The 14,031-nt window shown below is 53.1% G+C and overlaps 1 protein-coding gene across 10 annotated transcripts in view; it reads left to right on the top strand.

Moving 5' to 3' along the window:
• The window catches only part of TPCN1 (two pore segment channel 1), a 49,470-nt gene that overhangs the window by 15,671 nt on the left and 19,768 nt on the right, over positions 1 to 14,031 (top strand). For 7 of the 10 annotated variants that reach the window (XR_006656365.2, XM_024566992.3, XM_045200641.3 and 4 more), the window contains exons 3-8: positions 6,204 to 6,331; positions 9,788 to 9,964; positions 10,369 to 10,482; positions 11,288 to 11,418; positions 12,304 to 12,392; positions 13,820 to 13,854. Coding sequence is in view for 9 of the 10 variants with exons in the window: in XM_024566992.3 (XP_024422760.3) it covers positions 6,204 to 6,331; positions 9,788 to 9,964; positions 10,369 to 10,482; positions 11,288 to 11,418; positions 12,304 to 12,392; positions 13,820 to 13,854 (674 nt within the window). In the remaining variant the exon portion in view is untranslated. Of the gene's footprint in view, positions 1 to 1,727; positions 2,255 to 6,203; positions 6,332 to 9,787; positions 9,965 to 10,368; positions 10,483 to 11,287; positions 11,419 to 12,303; positions 12,393 to 13,819; positions 13,855 to 14,031 lie in introns of those variants that run through there. The other 3 variants (XM_024566990.4, XM_024566991.4, XM_045200640.3) reach the window with 3 other exon arrangements.

Raw genomic sequence — 14,031 nt, forward strand, 5'->3', positions numbered from 1 at the left:
TTTTTCTTAAGACTCAAGAGCTGCTCCCCAGGTCAAGTTTGCAACCTCAGGGTGGGAGGTTCCCCTGTGACTGCTGTGGGAGTGGGCACCTGGGCAGTAATCACTACCCTGGGTCACTAAGGGGAGCTCATTTTCCCAGCCCCTCCTGCCTTCCCTTTAGTTACTGTTCTCGACTTTCTGGCCAGTTCAAGGCTCTTCCACGGCCAGCCTTATGTATCTACAGGAAATCCCTCTGGATTTGGCCACGTAGAACCCTGTCTGCCAGCTGGAAACAAAGTTGGAGGTGGCGCCAGGCATTATCCTGGTCAGCTTCAGACCAAACCTCCTCCTTCTAGAACAGTGCTTGACTCATGGGACTGGCCTGGGTGACCTTTTCAGTTTTCCTTTCCGCCTCTGGCTTAAGATTTTGGCAAGACGGGTTTTGGGCCTGAGTTTGGCAAGATGGGTTTTGGGCTTGAGTCCAGCGATTCAACTGGGAGGGCCCTGTGCCAGTTCTCCCCTTTCTGGAGGTCAGTATATTGGCCCGGGGCTCTGCCCGGGTTTACAGCCTTTGCTAATGTGTATGGAGTGGGTCTACCTCCCACACCATCATACAACCAGTCATCAGCAAGAGAAGGCCTGAGCGGAAGGGAATGTGCCCTCTGCTTTCTTTCAGCAAAGTGTCTCTTGCCCGATTTTCATCTGGGGGCCTTTGCAGAGCCAGCCGGCACAGAAGCAGTGTGGCGATGTCGTGCCTGGAAAACTCATAAGTGTCACTCTGCTTTGTTTTCCTCTCCTCTTCAAGCTTCCTCCCATGGAGTGGGGCTCTCAGCGACAACTGGCGAATGGTTGGGCGATTGCTCGTTGTCATTCTGGCGGGCACCGGTTTCCGGAGGGCTCCGAGTGCTGTGTGTGGGTATTGGCGTTTGTTTCTGCCGTGCCCAGAGCACAGTTGGCACCGGTCCCAGTTAATGGATGAAGAAACTGAGGCTCTGGGGATTAGATTGTGGACTGGGGAAGGGGAGGGGTACAGCTGGGAGTGAACTTGGGTGCACGGGCTACCTTTTGTCTTGAAGAGAATGTGCAGTGTGGTGTGTGTGTGTGTACGTGTGCGTGTGTTTAGAATGTGTGAGGTTGTGTATACATAAGAGAGAGAATGAAAGGCTCAATATAAACCTGCCCAGGGCAATCATGGCCTTGCCTTCTTTCTGATCAGAGCTGCCACCCATGAGGAGGGAGCTCACAGGCCTTTTATCCAAAGCAGCCTCCTGCCCCAGGCCCCAAATGAAGGCCCTGGTGGCTTACCCAGCCCAGCAGACTCTGCCCTCGCTGGGTGGGAGGTGGGTCACCGAGGCCCCCCCTCTGCCTGTTCTTTCCCTGTCCTCCCTGGTGCAGTTTTATGGCCGGCATATGGAAACTGTTTCTATTTACCCAGCACCACCAGGACGCTGCTGCACGCTGTGCTCCAGCGAACGGAACCCTTGGATTCCCCGCAGGGCCGTTTCAGAGGCTGCATGCAAAGCAGCCAGCTGTTTTCCAGGGAGCGTCTGGGCCCTGTTACATCAGCGTTACCATCTGTGCAAACAGGTCATCCTGGTTTGTCTGCCTGTCCTCTGGATGGGGAACTTCTCTCATACTTTGAGGCAGAGTTTCTGGTATTGTTTTGTATTCTAATGGTTGTCAGTTCAGGGGTGGGTGTTTTTTTTTTTTTTTTTAAAGTTTCTTCTCCTGCCAGTGATTTTAATTCATCTCCCTGGGCCGATTGCCAGGATTCAGGGAGGGTAGTTAAGGGGTAGGTGTTGCATAAGTCTTTAGTGGCTGAGATCTCGGGCCTGGAAAAGGCTGGGTTTCACATGAGTGCTCTCTGTCCAGGGCACCAGAAGTGCAGAACAAGATGTTTCCCGTGCGGGAACTTTCCCCGGAGGCTCAGAATGGGATCTTCCCGGTTGCCAAGAATGTTCCTGGTCAGCCTCCTCTGGCCCTTTGAAACCTCCTGCCAGCAGAAAAACCGGCTTGCCGTGAGGGCCAGGACAACAGCTTCTCCCACCCTCCTGCCCACTGCGGGCCTTTTCCCTTCTTTCCTCTGTTTCCAGCCCCGCTGCCGAGGTGGAAATGCTGAGGCGAGGGCCAGCTGTCATATTCCTGGAGGAGACGGCGGAGGGCCAGCTCCCTGACAGCCCCATGGTGAGGTCATGCTGTCTCCTGGAGCGGGGCCTTTGCGGTATGCCTCCACCTTGTCTTTCTAGCTGTCCAGGGAGAAGGTGCCTTGCCCCGGGTAAGGATGGCGCTGGAGTCCTAGGTTGCCCGTTCTGATTCTTCCTTAGTCCCTAACAGTCACCAGTGCAAGGGCCGGCCCAGCACACCGGATGGGGCTGGACATGGGTGGCTGCAGTGAGAGCCCACCTGACCACTTTGGTGGCTGGGACTCCTTTGGAGCAGGGGATGATCGGAAAGAATCCGGCACCAATCATCTACCTGGGGACCTTTTCTCCCAGGAAGCACAGATTCGGCCCAGGTGGGCAGGAGTAGATCAGGGCAGGGAGGGCAGCAGGTCACCAGGGCAGGTAGGTGCTAATGGTCACGGGGCTCTGAGACTCCCCAGGCAGACGACCTGGGGCAGACCCAGTGGGCTTCAATGGGGATGTGGGGACAGACCATCCCCTGGGACGTCGTGCCCAGTGGCGACCAGGGGAAGAGGGTGGGGGAGAATTCCCCATAGCTCTCACTTCCAGCTTTGAGGGAGTTCATTCTGAGGAAGCCCCTGAGATCGGTTCCCCAGGGAGCCTCGTGCTCACTGGGGCCTCATGCCCCTGACCACCCGGCCTGAAATACAGGCCACACTCAGGTGGCCCTCTGACCTCTAATGGGCCCCCTTGTGCCTCCTGCCTTCCTCTCTTTTAAAGGCCATAATCGCCCTTTCCCTTTAGGGGACTGCTGAGCCTTTGAGCATTCCTTATAACTGCAGCAATAAAGCACTTGGGATTTGGAGCACGTCCATCGCCTCTCTGGCCACTTCTCCACCCTAGGAAGTAGGAAACAGAGCAAAGGGGGCAGGGGAGGGGATCCCACGCAGTGCCCCCAGCCCCACCTCTGGCGGTGTATTCAGAGCACTTGAACTTGGCCATAAGGCTGCCACCTCTGCTTGAGGCTGCGCATGAAAGGAATGGGAGGGACATGGCTCCCAGCCTTCCATTTGTGCCCTTTCTATAACCCCTAAATGCTCTCGGGCCTGGTGTGAAGGGGCCTCTTTGAAGTCACCTGTGGCTTTCTTGAAAAGCCCCTCAGTGGCCCTAGGCTCCCTTGTCATCAGGGCCTTTCAGCCCTCTCCCCACATAAGAGCCACAAACAAGCTATCGGGGTTTGCCTTTTGGAACCTAGTCCGCAAGCCAAGGTCTGTGTTCTGAGCAAGTGCAAGGCTGAACGGTCAGAAGCCCTGAACAAAGTCCGCCTTGGAGGGGAGAATTCTCCATCCTTCTCCTCAGCACTTCTGGTCATATTTTCCCTTTCTTCGCTATTTAAGGCCTGCTCTGAATTACTCCTATACAAAGTAGTTGCTCTTCACCAGGTCCTTAAGCGAGTGATCTTTAGAAAATGCAGAGAGGTCGCGTCAGCCCCTTCTGAACACCCTTGGGCCCCTGCACTCTGGCTGGGGTCTACCCACAGGGCTCTGCTGGTCGCACCTCCTGTGCCTTCTGGCCACCGGCCATTTTTGAGTGTCCTGCAGGAGTGTGCAAGAGCTTCACTTTCAGATGTGTTTGTCAGCACTTGCTACCTCACGTCTGAGACCACTCTGGGCTCTCAGGACACGTCGGTGAATAAGACAAAAGCCCCTGCCCTCATGGGCTGACATCTAGGCAGGGAAACAGGCACTGAGCAGGCTCACAAGTAAATGACCACGCTGTGGGAAACAGCCGGGGTGCAGAGTCCCACCCCAGGAGGAAGCAGAGAGCACTGTGAGGGAGTCAGAGGGTGACGGCGACATGACCTCCCAGGGGGAGCCAGAGGCAGCCTGTGAGAGGACAGTGTTGGGCGGACCCCTGGGAGAGGGGAGAAGACAGCCAGTTAAAGATCTGAGGAGGGCAGAGGGGGCAGTGAGTGCTGGGAAAGTGACGTAACGCCTACAGCCCACACCAGCACTGTTAGGGTGTTACCTAGGCCTGCTGTGTCTCGGACCCTGGCTCCTGCCGTGGTGTGTGAAGGTCCCAGAGGCCGGGGCGCAGGCACTCGAGAGGGTGGCACCGTCCAGCTGCCTGCCTGTGTCTGCACCTGCTTCCTGGTCACGTTGTGGCTCATGCTTCCCTGGCCCACACGAGCAGGTCTAGGAAGGTGGTTTGACCTTCTGTTTGTGCCTCGGGCTTAGTTCTTTCCAAAATGGGCACTGGGATCGGGGTCGGGGAATGTTGGCCTCGGGCAGAGAAGGGCCAGCGTTCCTGAGTGCAAGTGGCAGCCAGGTGTCCCTCGCCCTCCTTGTAACTCCACTTTTGGAGGTTTCTGCTGCTAATTTTTGGTCCTTTTTAGCACTTTTTAGCACCTTTTTTGCGTTTCCAGTTCTTGAGAGGCATGCAGCCTCCCATTTAGGAGCTAACCAGCTTGGATCGGTCTCCCCAGCTGCATGACATCAGGGAGGTCCTTAGCCTTTCTGTACCCTCGTTTCCTCAAGTCCCAAGTGCGATTAATACTGTTACCTTCTTCATAGGACTGCTGTGGGAAAACAGAGGTTGATTGGTATAAAGTACTAGGTATGTACGTTATCTATTGCCATGTAACAAACCGCCCCGAAACCTAGTGCCTTATGACAACAGCCTCATTTACTTCGCTCCTGAACCTGCAGTTTGGGCAGCGCTTGGCAGGGGCAGCTTCTCTGCGCCCCACCATGCCAGTCTGGGCACTTGACCCATTCAGCTGACGGACAAGTCGGTGCTGGCAACTCAGCTGGGCTGTGGATGAGGGACCTGATTCTTCGTGTGGGCCTCTCAGCATAGTTCTAAGAGCAAGGGTCCCAAGGGAAAAAGGCGGCAGCATTTGTATGACCTCAGAAGTCATAAGTGTCACGTCCACTGCCCTCTATTGGTTAAGGGACCGCAAAGGCTCTGCAGGGACGACACAGGCTCCACCTCTTGGTAGGGAAGCGGGAGGTTCTAGAAGAGCGTGGGGGACGAAAGGGAATACTGTAGCCGTCTTTGGAAAATAAAACCTGCCACAGAGTAGGTTTGAAACAGGGTTCTTTATCCTCCTAAACTGGGGTTATTAGGAGTGTGGATTGTGGGGAACCAAATTCTCAGTGTAGATGTTCCTCTTCCCGGTAAATTAACGAGCTGACAGTCATTTCTGGGCGTCACTGCTGACCATGGATCAGTGGAGACACTTAGTATGTGACAAGCAGGCATAAGTATAAAAGGATCTTTACAGGCTCAGGTTTTGCAAATGCTCAGAGGTAGATTTCAGGCAGAGCGTGATCCCGGGGTTGCAGCTTGGGGACCTGTGTCACTGTCTTGTTCTCTGTTGGCATCCTTCTCATGCAGGCTTTCCCTACGTGGTGGCAGTGGCAGTGGCAGCCGCCAGCAGCAGCTGGCCGGACCTGGGTCAGCACGCATGCCTGAACCCAGCCCTGTCCAGAGGAGATGAGGGACTCTCAGTGCGCCTGTGTCACCTGCCCGGGAGCCAGGGGTGGAGTCAGCCAGAACCAGAGAATGTTCTCCAAAGGCAGATGGGGCAATGAGGAAAGGACGTTGGTGTCAGCAGGCAGCAGCAACAGATGACCTTATACCAAGGAACAAACCCAATTATTTTATTTTTTCACTCAGTGGAATATTAGCATCCAAAAGTCAAAAGTAAACAGAAAGATCACTTCCTCTGAGTGACACTTTTACTCTCCTCCCACCTCTTTTGTAGGTACCCAGTCTCACTGAGTTCTAAGTTAGCTTTCCCGTGTGTTTTTTGCTAAAGCGGATAGCTGTATGTTTTCTTGTTTCTTCCCTTTTTTACACAAAAGATGTATGCGCTCTTTTGCATTTGCTTTCTTCACTTAACAAGCGAAAGAAAACTATCTTTAACTGGCCATGCGGATTTTTGCTGCCTTAGCACACAGAACGGAGCGCCGACTTACCAATAATGGTGAATAGGTCTGAGCCCGTGAGGCCCTGCTGGCCTTTTCTTCTGGTGAACAGTGGCTCTATTCTCTCAAGCCTGTGTTGTAAGCGAGCCTCTCTCTTCTCTCAATGCAGATGGAGGCAGCTATGCCATCCACGACTTCCAGGACCCCAGCCTGAGCTCAGAAGGTGAGGGTTTCCCGTCGAGCCCCCCTGGACACAACTGGGAGATGAATTACCAAGAGGCAGCGATCTACCTCCAGGTGAGTGCCTCTGGGCCGGGACCTGGCCCTTCTCAGCACCTGTGGGTGGAGTAGGGGAGCTGGGGCTCTGTTCGATGCCCAGAGATTCAGTTCCAGCTCCGGTTCCCTGTGTGGGAGCTTCTCACCTGTGCGATGGGGGGGCCCAACCTGACAGCACCCGTGTGAGTAGGGCGCTAGGCACGGGCCTGTCACGTGACCCTAGTTTGTGGCTCCACCTGCCCCTGAGGCTCCCTGAGTCTGTACCCTTGGCCTCCTCTGCCTCACTTTCCCTTCTCAGAGGCACAGAGGGAGTCCACTTCTCCAGAGGGAGTTCTCCATATACTTAGTACTGTAGCAGGAGTTTGCTGACCTAGTGCGGGGAGCGTAAAGGTCTTTATTCCTTCCCTGTTTAACTTGCTGCTGCTTCTGTGTTGCTTGTTTCATGTTTGGATGTTGTTTTTAATAAAAATAAGCCTTTTTTATAAAAGTAGTACATGCTTGTTACAGTAAGTTTAAGTACAAGGGGACGTAAAAAAAACTTTCGCCTAAGGCAAGCACTGCCCAACGGCACTTTAAGAATGATACACAGGTTTTATGTGTTTTCTAAGATAATTTTAATTGTGTGGTATCTATAGTTGTATAGCCTGCTTTTTTTCATAACTTGTGCCGTAAGCTTTTTCCACATGTTATTGTAACTCTTGTAAACAAGTCCTAATGAACTGAATAATTATACTAGACCACTGTATTCCAATTTCCTCAACTATCCTGGTGAGGTTGGGTAGTTTCCCTTATTTTGTATTATGCATTTCCGCATTATAAATTACAAGGGCAGTCCATGCATCAAGCTATTTCTTTCTCTGTTTAATGTCTGGGATCATTTTATTAGGAAAGACTCAAGACCTGGAATTGCTGGGTGAAAGGAATGAACATTTTTCAGGGCCCTGGATGTAGGGTACCGAATACTCTCCAAGGGGACATTGCCTCTTACCTGTCAGTCTCATTGCCCCTGACTTCGCCACCTCCATCCACACTGTACGGCTTCCGTTTCCGGTGCGCCCTGAATAGGGTTTGGCCGAGGAACTGGAATGTTTCCTAAATTTATGTGAATGATAATTATTCCTAATTTTTTATTCTTCTTTGAAGTAGCTTTCCATTGCAACTATTTGTTTTATTTTTTAAAGTTTCATTAAAACCAGACATTTATGTGGTGGTTGTTCAGTTGGCTGGATGTTTCTAGGTTATATACAGCGTCACAGCCGTGCTCCTCAACAATGAGTTTTGGTTCAGGACAAGGCCATAGAAATGTTTGAGGGACGTTTTCCTAAGCTCAGGCCTGCCTGTTGACCTGGCAGCATCACCCAGGGTCACCCTAGGCACTGTCTCCTTCTCCCAGGTTGAATCGGTGCTAGGTAAGAGCATGGGGTGGGTCCACACCCAGAATTAGAATGGCCCGGGGCACCTCCGAAACCCAATCATTTCTCCTTTCCTTAAGCAGGTGGGAGTATTAGTAATGACACTATGTAAGTGGGCACTTGCTCACTTTCCTAACAGCCCTCAGAGGTGGTTTGATCATCTCCCACTTTAGAGACAGCAGCTGAGACTCGGAGGGGCCAAATGAGTCCTAGCCACTAAGTCGCAGAGCATGGATTTAAACTGTGTCTATTTAGCCTCCAAATCCCGTTCTTTCTTTTACACGTTGCTGCCTCATTTCTCTACCCACCACGTGTATCTCCTTGCAAATGAGCCGTGCAGCTGTAGGAAAGGGGTTACAGAACAGCAGCTGTGGCATGACCACTTTGTATCACGCTCACGCCCACACATGCAGACACATCTATAGGTATGTGCATACATGTATGCAGCAGCATGTACCTGCGTGTGTGTGTGTGTGTTTGCACAGATACCCACGCACGTTGGAAAGTTGTTCATCTCAATATTAAAGGTGATTAGCTGATGGAGTTTTCACAACCTTATAATCCTATGAATTATTTGAATGAGTTTTTCTTTTTACCAAAAATGCATTAGTTTTTAAATAAAAGCAGAGCAGAACTGGGGTTTAGCTGCTTTCAGGTCAGATGGTCTTCCTTTTCCTGCTCTGCAGCCGAGCTGCTGCTACACTCGGGGTAATGGCCCCTCACTGCTTTAAGGATGCCTGGTCCCTGCAGTTTCTTTTCCCAAATTTTATCTGTTAATCCTCACTCTCCGGAGCCTTGTGCTCAGCGGTTACAGTGCCTCCAAGATGTTCTTGTTTTCTGTGTGGACTTCTGTCCCAGGGAGCAGGAGCAGAGAGCAAAGCTCTAAGAAGTCCCGTATAACTAACTGGCCTGCCTTCTTATTTTTCTTAATCTCGTTCACGATCAGCAGCCAGGAAACAAGGCTAGTGTTCTCCTGGGGTGTGGGTCAGAATCCAGTGACACGGGTCCTATTTCACTTGGTCCTTATTGGTGGAGCGCTCACCCCCACCTCCTGTGGCAGCTCCGAGTCCTGCAGCGGAAGTCAAGGCCCCCGTGTCAGTGGTTTCCTCCAGTCAGACCTTCGTCCCTGGCTATTTGTGCAAAGAGCTTTTCCAAGCATTGCATTTTTTAGTAATCCAAACCAGAGGCTTCCAGGCCACCGTGGGTGTCCCCCGGCCACGGCGGCCGTGGTGAAAAACCACAGCCCTGCGCAGATCAGAGGACCGAGAGCGAGGCTCGCCCAGCCTGCCCTCTGTTTGGCTGCCGGGATGTTTGTTCCCTCTGTGGGGCCTGCCGCAGGCGAGTCTGTGGTTGGTCTGTGTCTGTTGGTAATGAGGGTAGTGACGTAGCCAGCTTCAGGGAAGTGATCTGCTCACAGTTACTCTGCAAACCGCAGCCAAGGTCAGAGCTCCCCACTTCCTGGCTACTGGACAGTCACCGGCCTGGGTTGGGCCAGGAGAAGCAATATCTTGCAAAAATAGTTCATCCTCCCAAACATCTATTAAACGCCTACTGTGTGTACCAGACACTGTCCTAAGTTTTATTCTTATGGGACCCTTGTGAGGAAGGGCTGGTGTTACCTCGTCGCTAGCTGGAGACGGTGCAGGAGGGACTTTCTCATTGTTACCCGAGGAGTTGGGGGGGTCTGTGCTTGTTCACCCCAGAATCCTCCCCTCCATCCCTGGGCTTTACATTCTGCCAACATTTCTGAGAGTGAGGGTTGGACCTCTAACGGGACCACGTGTGCCCACTGCTCTACTTTCCCTGCACTTTTTACCCTTTGATCCCTCCGAGCGGTTTTGGGGAAGCAGCAAGTCTTTTTAGCCCCCCCAGCAGGCCAGGCGGAGGCTCGGCTGCTGCGCAGTTCTGTGGCCATGGTACTTCCGAATTTCCATCATCTTCTAGCTCTGGTCTGCATCTTCTCTTATCCGCCAAGGCCCTTCCTCCCCTCCCGGGCCCATGGCACGCACATCCTTGGTGCCGTGTCTCAGAGGCTCACCTGCCCATGTGGCTCTTGTTTCTTCAGGAAGGTGAGAATAACGACAAGTTCTTCACCCACCCCAAGAACGCCAAAGCGCTGGCGGCCTACCTCTTCGCACACAACCACCTCTTCTACCTGATGGAGCTGTCCACGGCCCTGCTCCTGCTGCTGCTGTCCCTGTGTGAGGCCCCCGCTGTCCCTGCGCTCCGGCTTGGCATTTATGTGAGTGTCCGGATGGCTGGGAGCCCCTGTTCCCTGGGGACAAGCACCAGAAACTGTCCTGAAGCTAACGCCAGCCTGAGAGGGAAGATTCTGGAAGGACAGACAATGGGAATGGATTTAAAACAGGTCCTGGGGGGGTCACAGGGGCCTCGGGAGCAGTGACGACTCTCTGGTCCTACTTGGGTCCTCAGTCCGTCTGTGATTCTGCTCCCTCGGAAGTTCCAGGGAGGGTGCCATCTGGTTGCCTCCCTTAGGACCAGTGCCTGCACCTTGGCTCCAGGTGGGCAGCACCCCTGATAGCAGTGCCACCCACCCTCTCCACCCTCTGAGGACAAGGCAGGCAGTGCGATCGACAGTGGGGAGGACAGAGTGTGATGCCACGTCTCCACACTCTCTGCTTGCAGGTCCACGCGACCCTGGAGCTGCTCGCCCTCATGGTGGTCGTCTTTGAACTTTGCATGAAGTTGCGATGGCTGGGCCTCCACACCTTCATCCGGCACAGACGAACTATGGTCAAGGTGATGTGTCCATCCCCTTATAGCCTTTTTCTCCTGGGTCACCTTCAAGCCCGTGTCTTCAGTTCAATTCCAAATGCCCCTGCTCTCAGAAGTGTAACCCTGGGTCCCTGCCCTCGCTGTGCTCTGGGCGGGTCACAGTGATGCTGACAGTAGCTAATGTGAGTAGGTATTTGGAGTGTGCCAAGCACTGGACCAGTAACCTTTGCAGGAGATGCGTTACTATTCCTAGTTCACAGCCAGCGAGACAGCAGAGAATGGGATCTAAATCCCAGAGAGAATGGGATTCAAACCCAGGTCTGTGAGGCCTCCAAGCCCACGCTGATCTGTAGCCAGCGTTGTACACATTCTCTCTGTGCAACAGAGAGAAGCACAAGTAGGAATGTGTCAGAGTGGCACTCTGCAGTGTAAAAAGCACACATGCTTGTCTGGAGAAAGTGTCCGAGGAATCAGAGGTCAAGGTGCTCTGCAGACCTACCGCAGGGGTCTTCACCATGGAAGTCAAGAGAGCCGAAACGAGGGCGTGGGTAGATGTGGCCGGGCACAGTGGCAGTTTTGCTCCATGGCTACCATCTGAGCAGCTGCTGGGAGCACTCCCCTTGGGTTCATTGTCCTGGGACAACTCATCAGTGCCAGCAGCCTCGGGCTTTTCTCCACAGGCTGCTTGATGTTGGGGGAGGGCACTGGAGAGAAGGGATGGGCCCCTCCAGACCGGAGTGGGCAGTATCTAGCCAGCCCTGAGTTTAGGGATTTGGGGAAGGTGTCTGGGTGGAGGAGCTGACGGTGCTCTGTGCTTCTCCACCCCCAGACTTCTGTGCTGGTGGTGCAGTTCATCGAGGCCATTGTGGTGTTGGTCCGGCAGACGTCCCACATGCGGGTGACCAGGGCGCTGCGCTGCATTTTCCTGGTGGACTGTCGGTACTGCGGTGGCGTCCGGCGGTAAGGCCTGGGGGTGGAGCTGCTCAGACAGGCTCATCCTGGCCTGGCTTGGGCCTCTGGGCCAGTGGAGTGGGACCCGGGGAGTCCAGTAGCGATGTGATCCATCCCGCACATTGGGAGAATTTAAGCACACTCTTTTCCCTCTGCCATTCGACCCACACAGAGAGGATGGTGGGGTTCCAGCTGAAGTTTAGGTCTCCTGACTCCAGGTCCCAGGCTCTGTCCCATCTCACTCACAGCAGCTTTCTGAGGCTGGCTCCTCTCCCTAAGCACATTATATGCCCGAACACAGCAGCAGCATCACCTAAAGCAGGTAACTTGGCAAAAAAGTCCACATGACTCGGCAGCCTGTCCTGGTGCCTCCCCTGAGACCAGGGCACTGCTCTCAAACCAGACCATCGGCCTAGAGTCCAGCTTAGCTTTGAAGACTGCATCTGGAAAATCTGTTGGCCGGGCTGCTGTTGCTAAGAATGGGCTAGCAATTCATTCTTTGTGCCCATCCTCAGAGCTGGACACAGTGTCTGAGGACCAGGGAGCCCTGAACTGTCTTCATGCGTCCCACTTCTTGTGGAAGCTGACCTTTGCACGTGGGGCCATGCTCTTGGCCTTCTGCCGCTCCCTCCGTCTCTTGCAGTGAACTTGCCTGCTGGAATTCTGTAGGCAGGAGGAGGTGGCAGTTGGTGCTACCCCCACCTCCCTTCTCCCGGTCACCCACTGAGTGGAATCTGCCGGGACAACATTATGTAATGTCACAAACTGGGGCACAGTGGGACTTAGTGTCTGTGAGTCAGGAGCACCTGGCCCGGTCTCTGTAAGCATGTATTCGGGCCCTGCCCCACCCCAGCTGCATCTCACTCACCCCTCCTGGCCCCTGTGTCTCCCCAGGAACCTTCGGCAGATCTTCCAGTCCCTGCCGCCCTTCATGGACATCCTCCTGCTGCTTTTCTTCTTCATGATCATTTTCGCCATCCTTGGTGAGTCCCCTGTGCCCCAGGCCCAGGCAGTCTCCGAAAGCAAAGTCACGGGGGGAGAAAAATGTACTTGGAAATTCAGACAGGTTCTGCAAATGCTATAAACACCCAGGCACTTCAACTTAGGAAATGAAGAGCTAGAAATAAAATGGAAGCCCCCTTTTTACCCTTATGAGCTCAGTTTTCCCCCCAGAACTAGCGGCGTCATACGCTCAGCATTGCCATGCAAGTCTGTACAGTTTCACTTTATATTTACATTTCCTTAAGCCGCATGGACATTCTTTTATTGCTTTGCATATTCAAAAAGTTTGTATAAATGATTACATAATGAGCATGTCCCCTTCTGCAAGGTGCTCTTTGCTCAGTACTAGTTATCTGTTGTGTATTCATGTGAACATATGTAGCTGTCACTCATTCCTTCAATGGAGTGTAGCGAATATACCCAGATTTGCTTATCCGTTCTGTGACTGGCATGTTTCACTGTCACCAGTCACATCCCAGTGTACACCCTCGTGTGTTTCCTGGTGGACACGCATCAGAGTTTGTCTGGCATATGGAGCACAGTAGGGTCTGCACACTTCAGCATCACTTGATATAAAAGCAAGGTCACAGCCTTTGTAACCCTGAGGAGGCCTCGCCTCTTCAGATGAGGCCAGGTGTTTGTGCGGCACCCCCAGGCAGACACAGGGCTTAGAGCAGGGACCCCAGAACACGAGGAGGGACCGTGACAGTGGGACCACAGTGCTCTGACTCTAAGGCCAGCCCCCGCCCCCCCCATACACACACCCTGCCCCTGGCCTTTGTGACTGATCCGTCCTGAGCTTTTGGCTCCTCTTCCACTTCCCCTCCCCCTACTCTGGGAGGAATTTTCTTCTGCTCCAAGGTGGGGCTGCTTTCCCCTGAGGCCAGGCTTTCTCACTTTTCCTAGGGGATTTCAAGGGCCCAGGGGAATAGCCCATTTTGAGAGGGAGGAAGTTGGTGGTGTTCCCACCCCAGGAGCCTTGGATGTAGGGGAACAATGGGGCCCCTTTGGAATTATTACTTGGCTGTCCTGTTCTCAAAACCAGAGGTTGCAAACTGGCAGTCTGGATTCCAGATCCAGCCAATGGATGAGTTTTGTTTGGTTTGAAAATGTTGAGCTGATGTTTTAAAATTAGACTTTTATACAAAAATACAGATTTCTAGCCCTTTTAGTACTAGGCTTGATGGTACTCAGGCCACATTTCTGAATTGCTGCATTTACCCAGTGCCGAGTAGCACCTGTTCCCATCAGACAGATCATGTGTTCCTCAGAGTGCCACAGTCCCCACTGCTCCCTATTGCTCTCCCCTGCCCACTGCTCTCATTTATGTTTATTGGCCCAGTCCTTTTGACATCTGGATTTTGGACCTCTGCTCTAACCCTCTTTTCAATCTGTTTTCCACTACTAGGTTTCTATTGGTTCTCCTCTGATCCTTCAGACCCCGTAAGTAATCACCATGTTTTGTCTGTTTCTTCCTTTATGGGAAGCCCTGCCTGGCTTCTCATCACTGCTTATGGCCCCTGAAGGTCCCCGTCACCCAGACTTGAGCTGTTTCCTTCCTTGAGCATTAAGGGGCATGTTATTCCATCCTGAGAGTCATGTTTCCAGGGTCAGATTTGG

This window comes from Desmodus rotundus, chromosome 7 (genome assembly GCF_022682495.2).
Source record: "Desmodus rotundus isolate HL8 chromosome 7, HLdesRot8A.1, whole genome shotgun sequence".
NCBI lineage: Eukaryota > Metazoa > Chordata > Mammalia > Chiroptera > Phyllostomidae > Desmodus > Desmodus rotundus.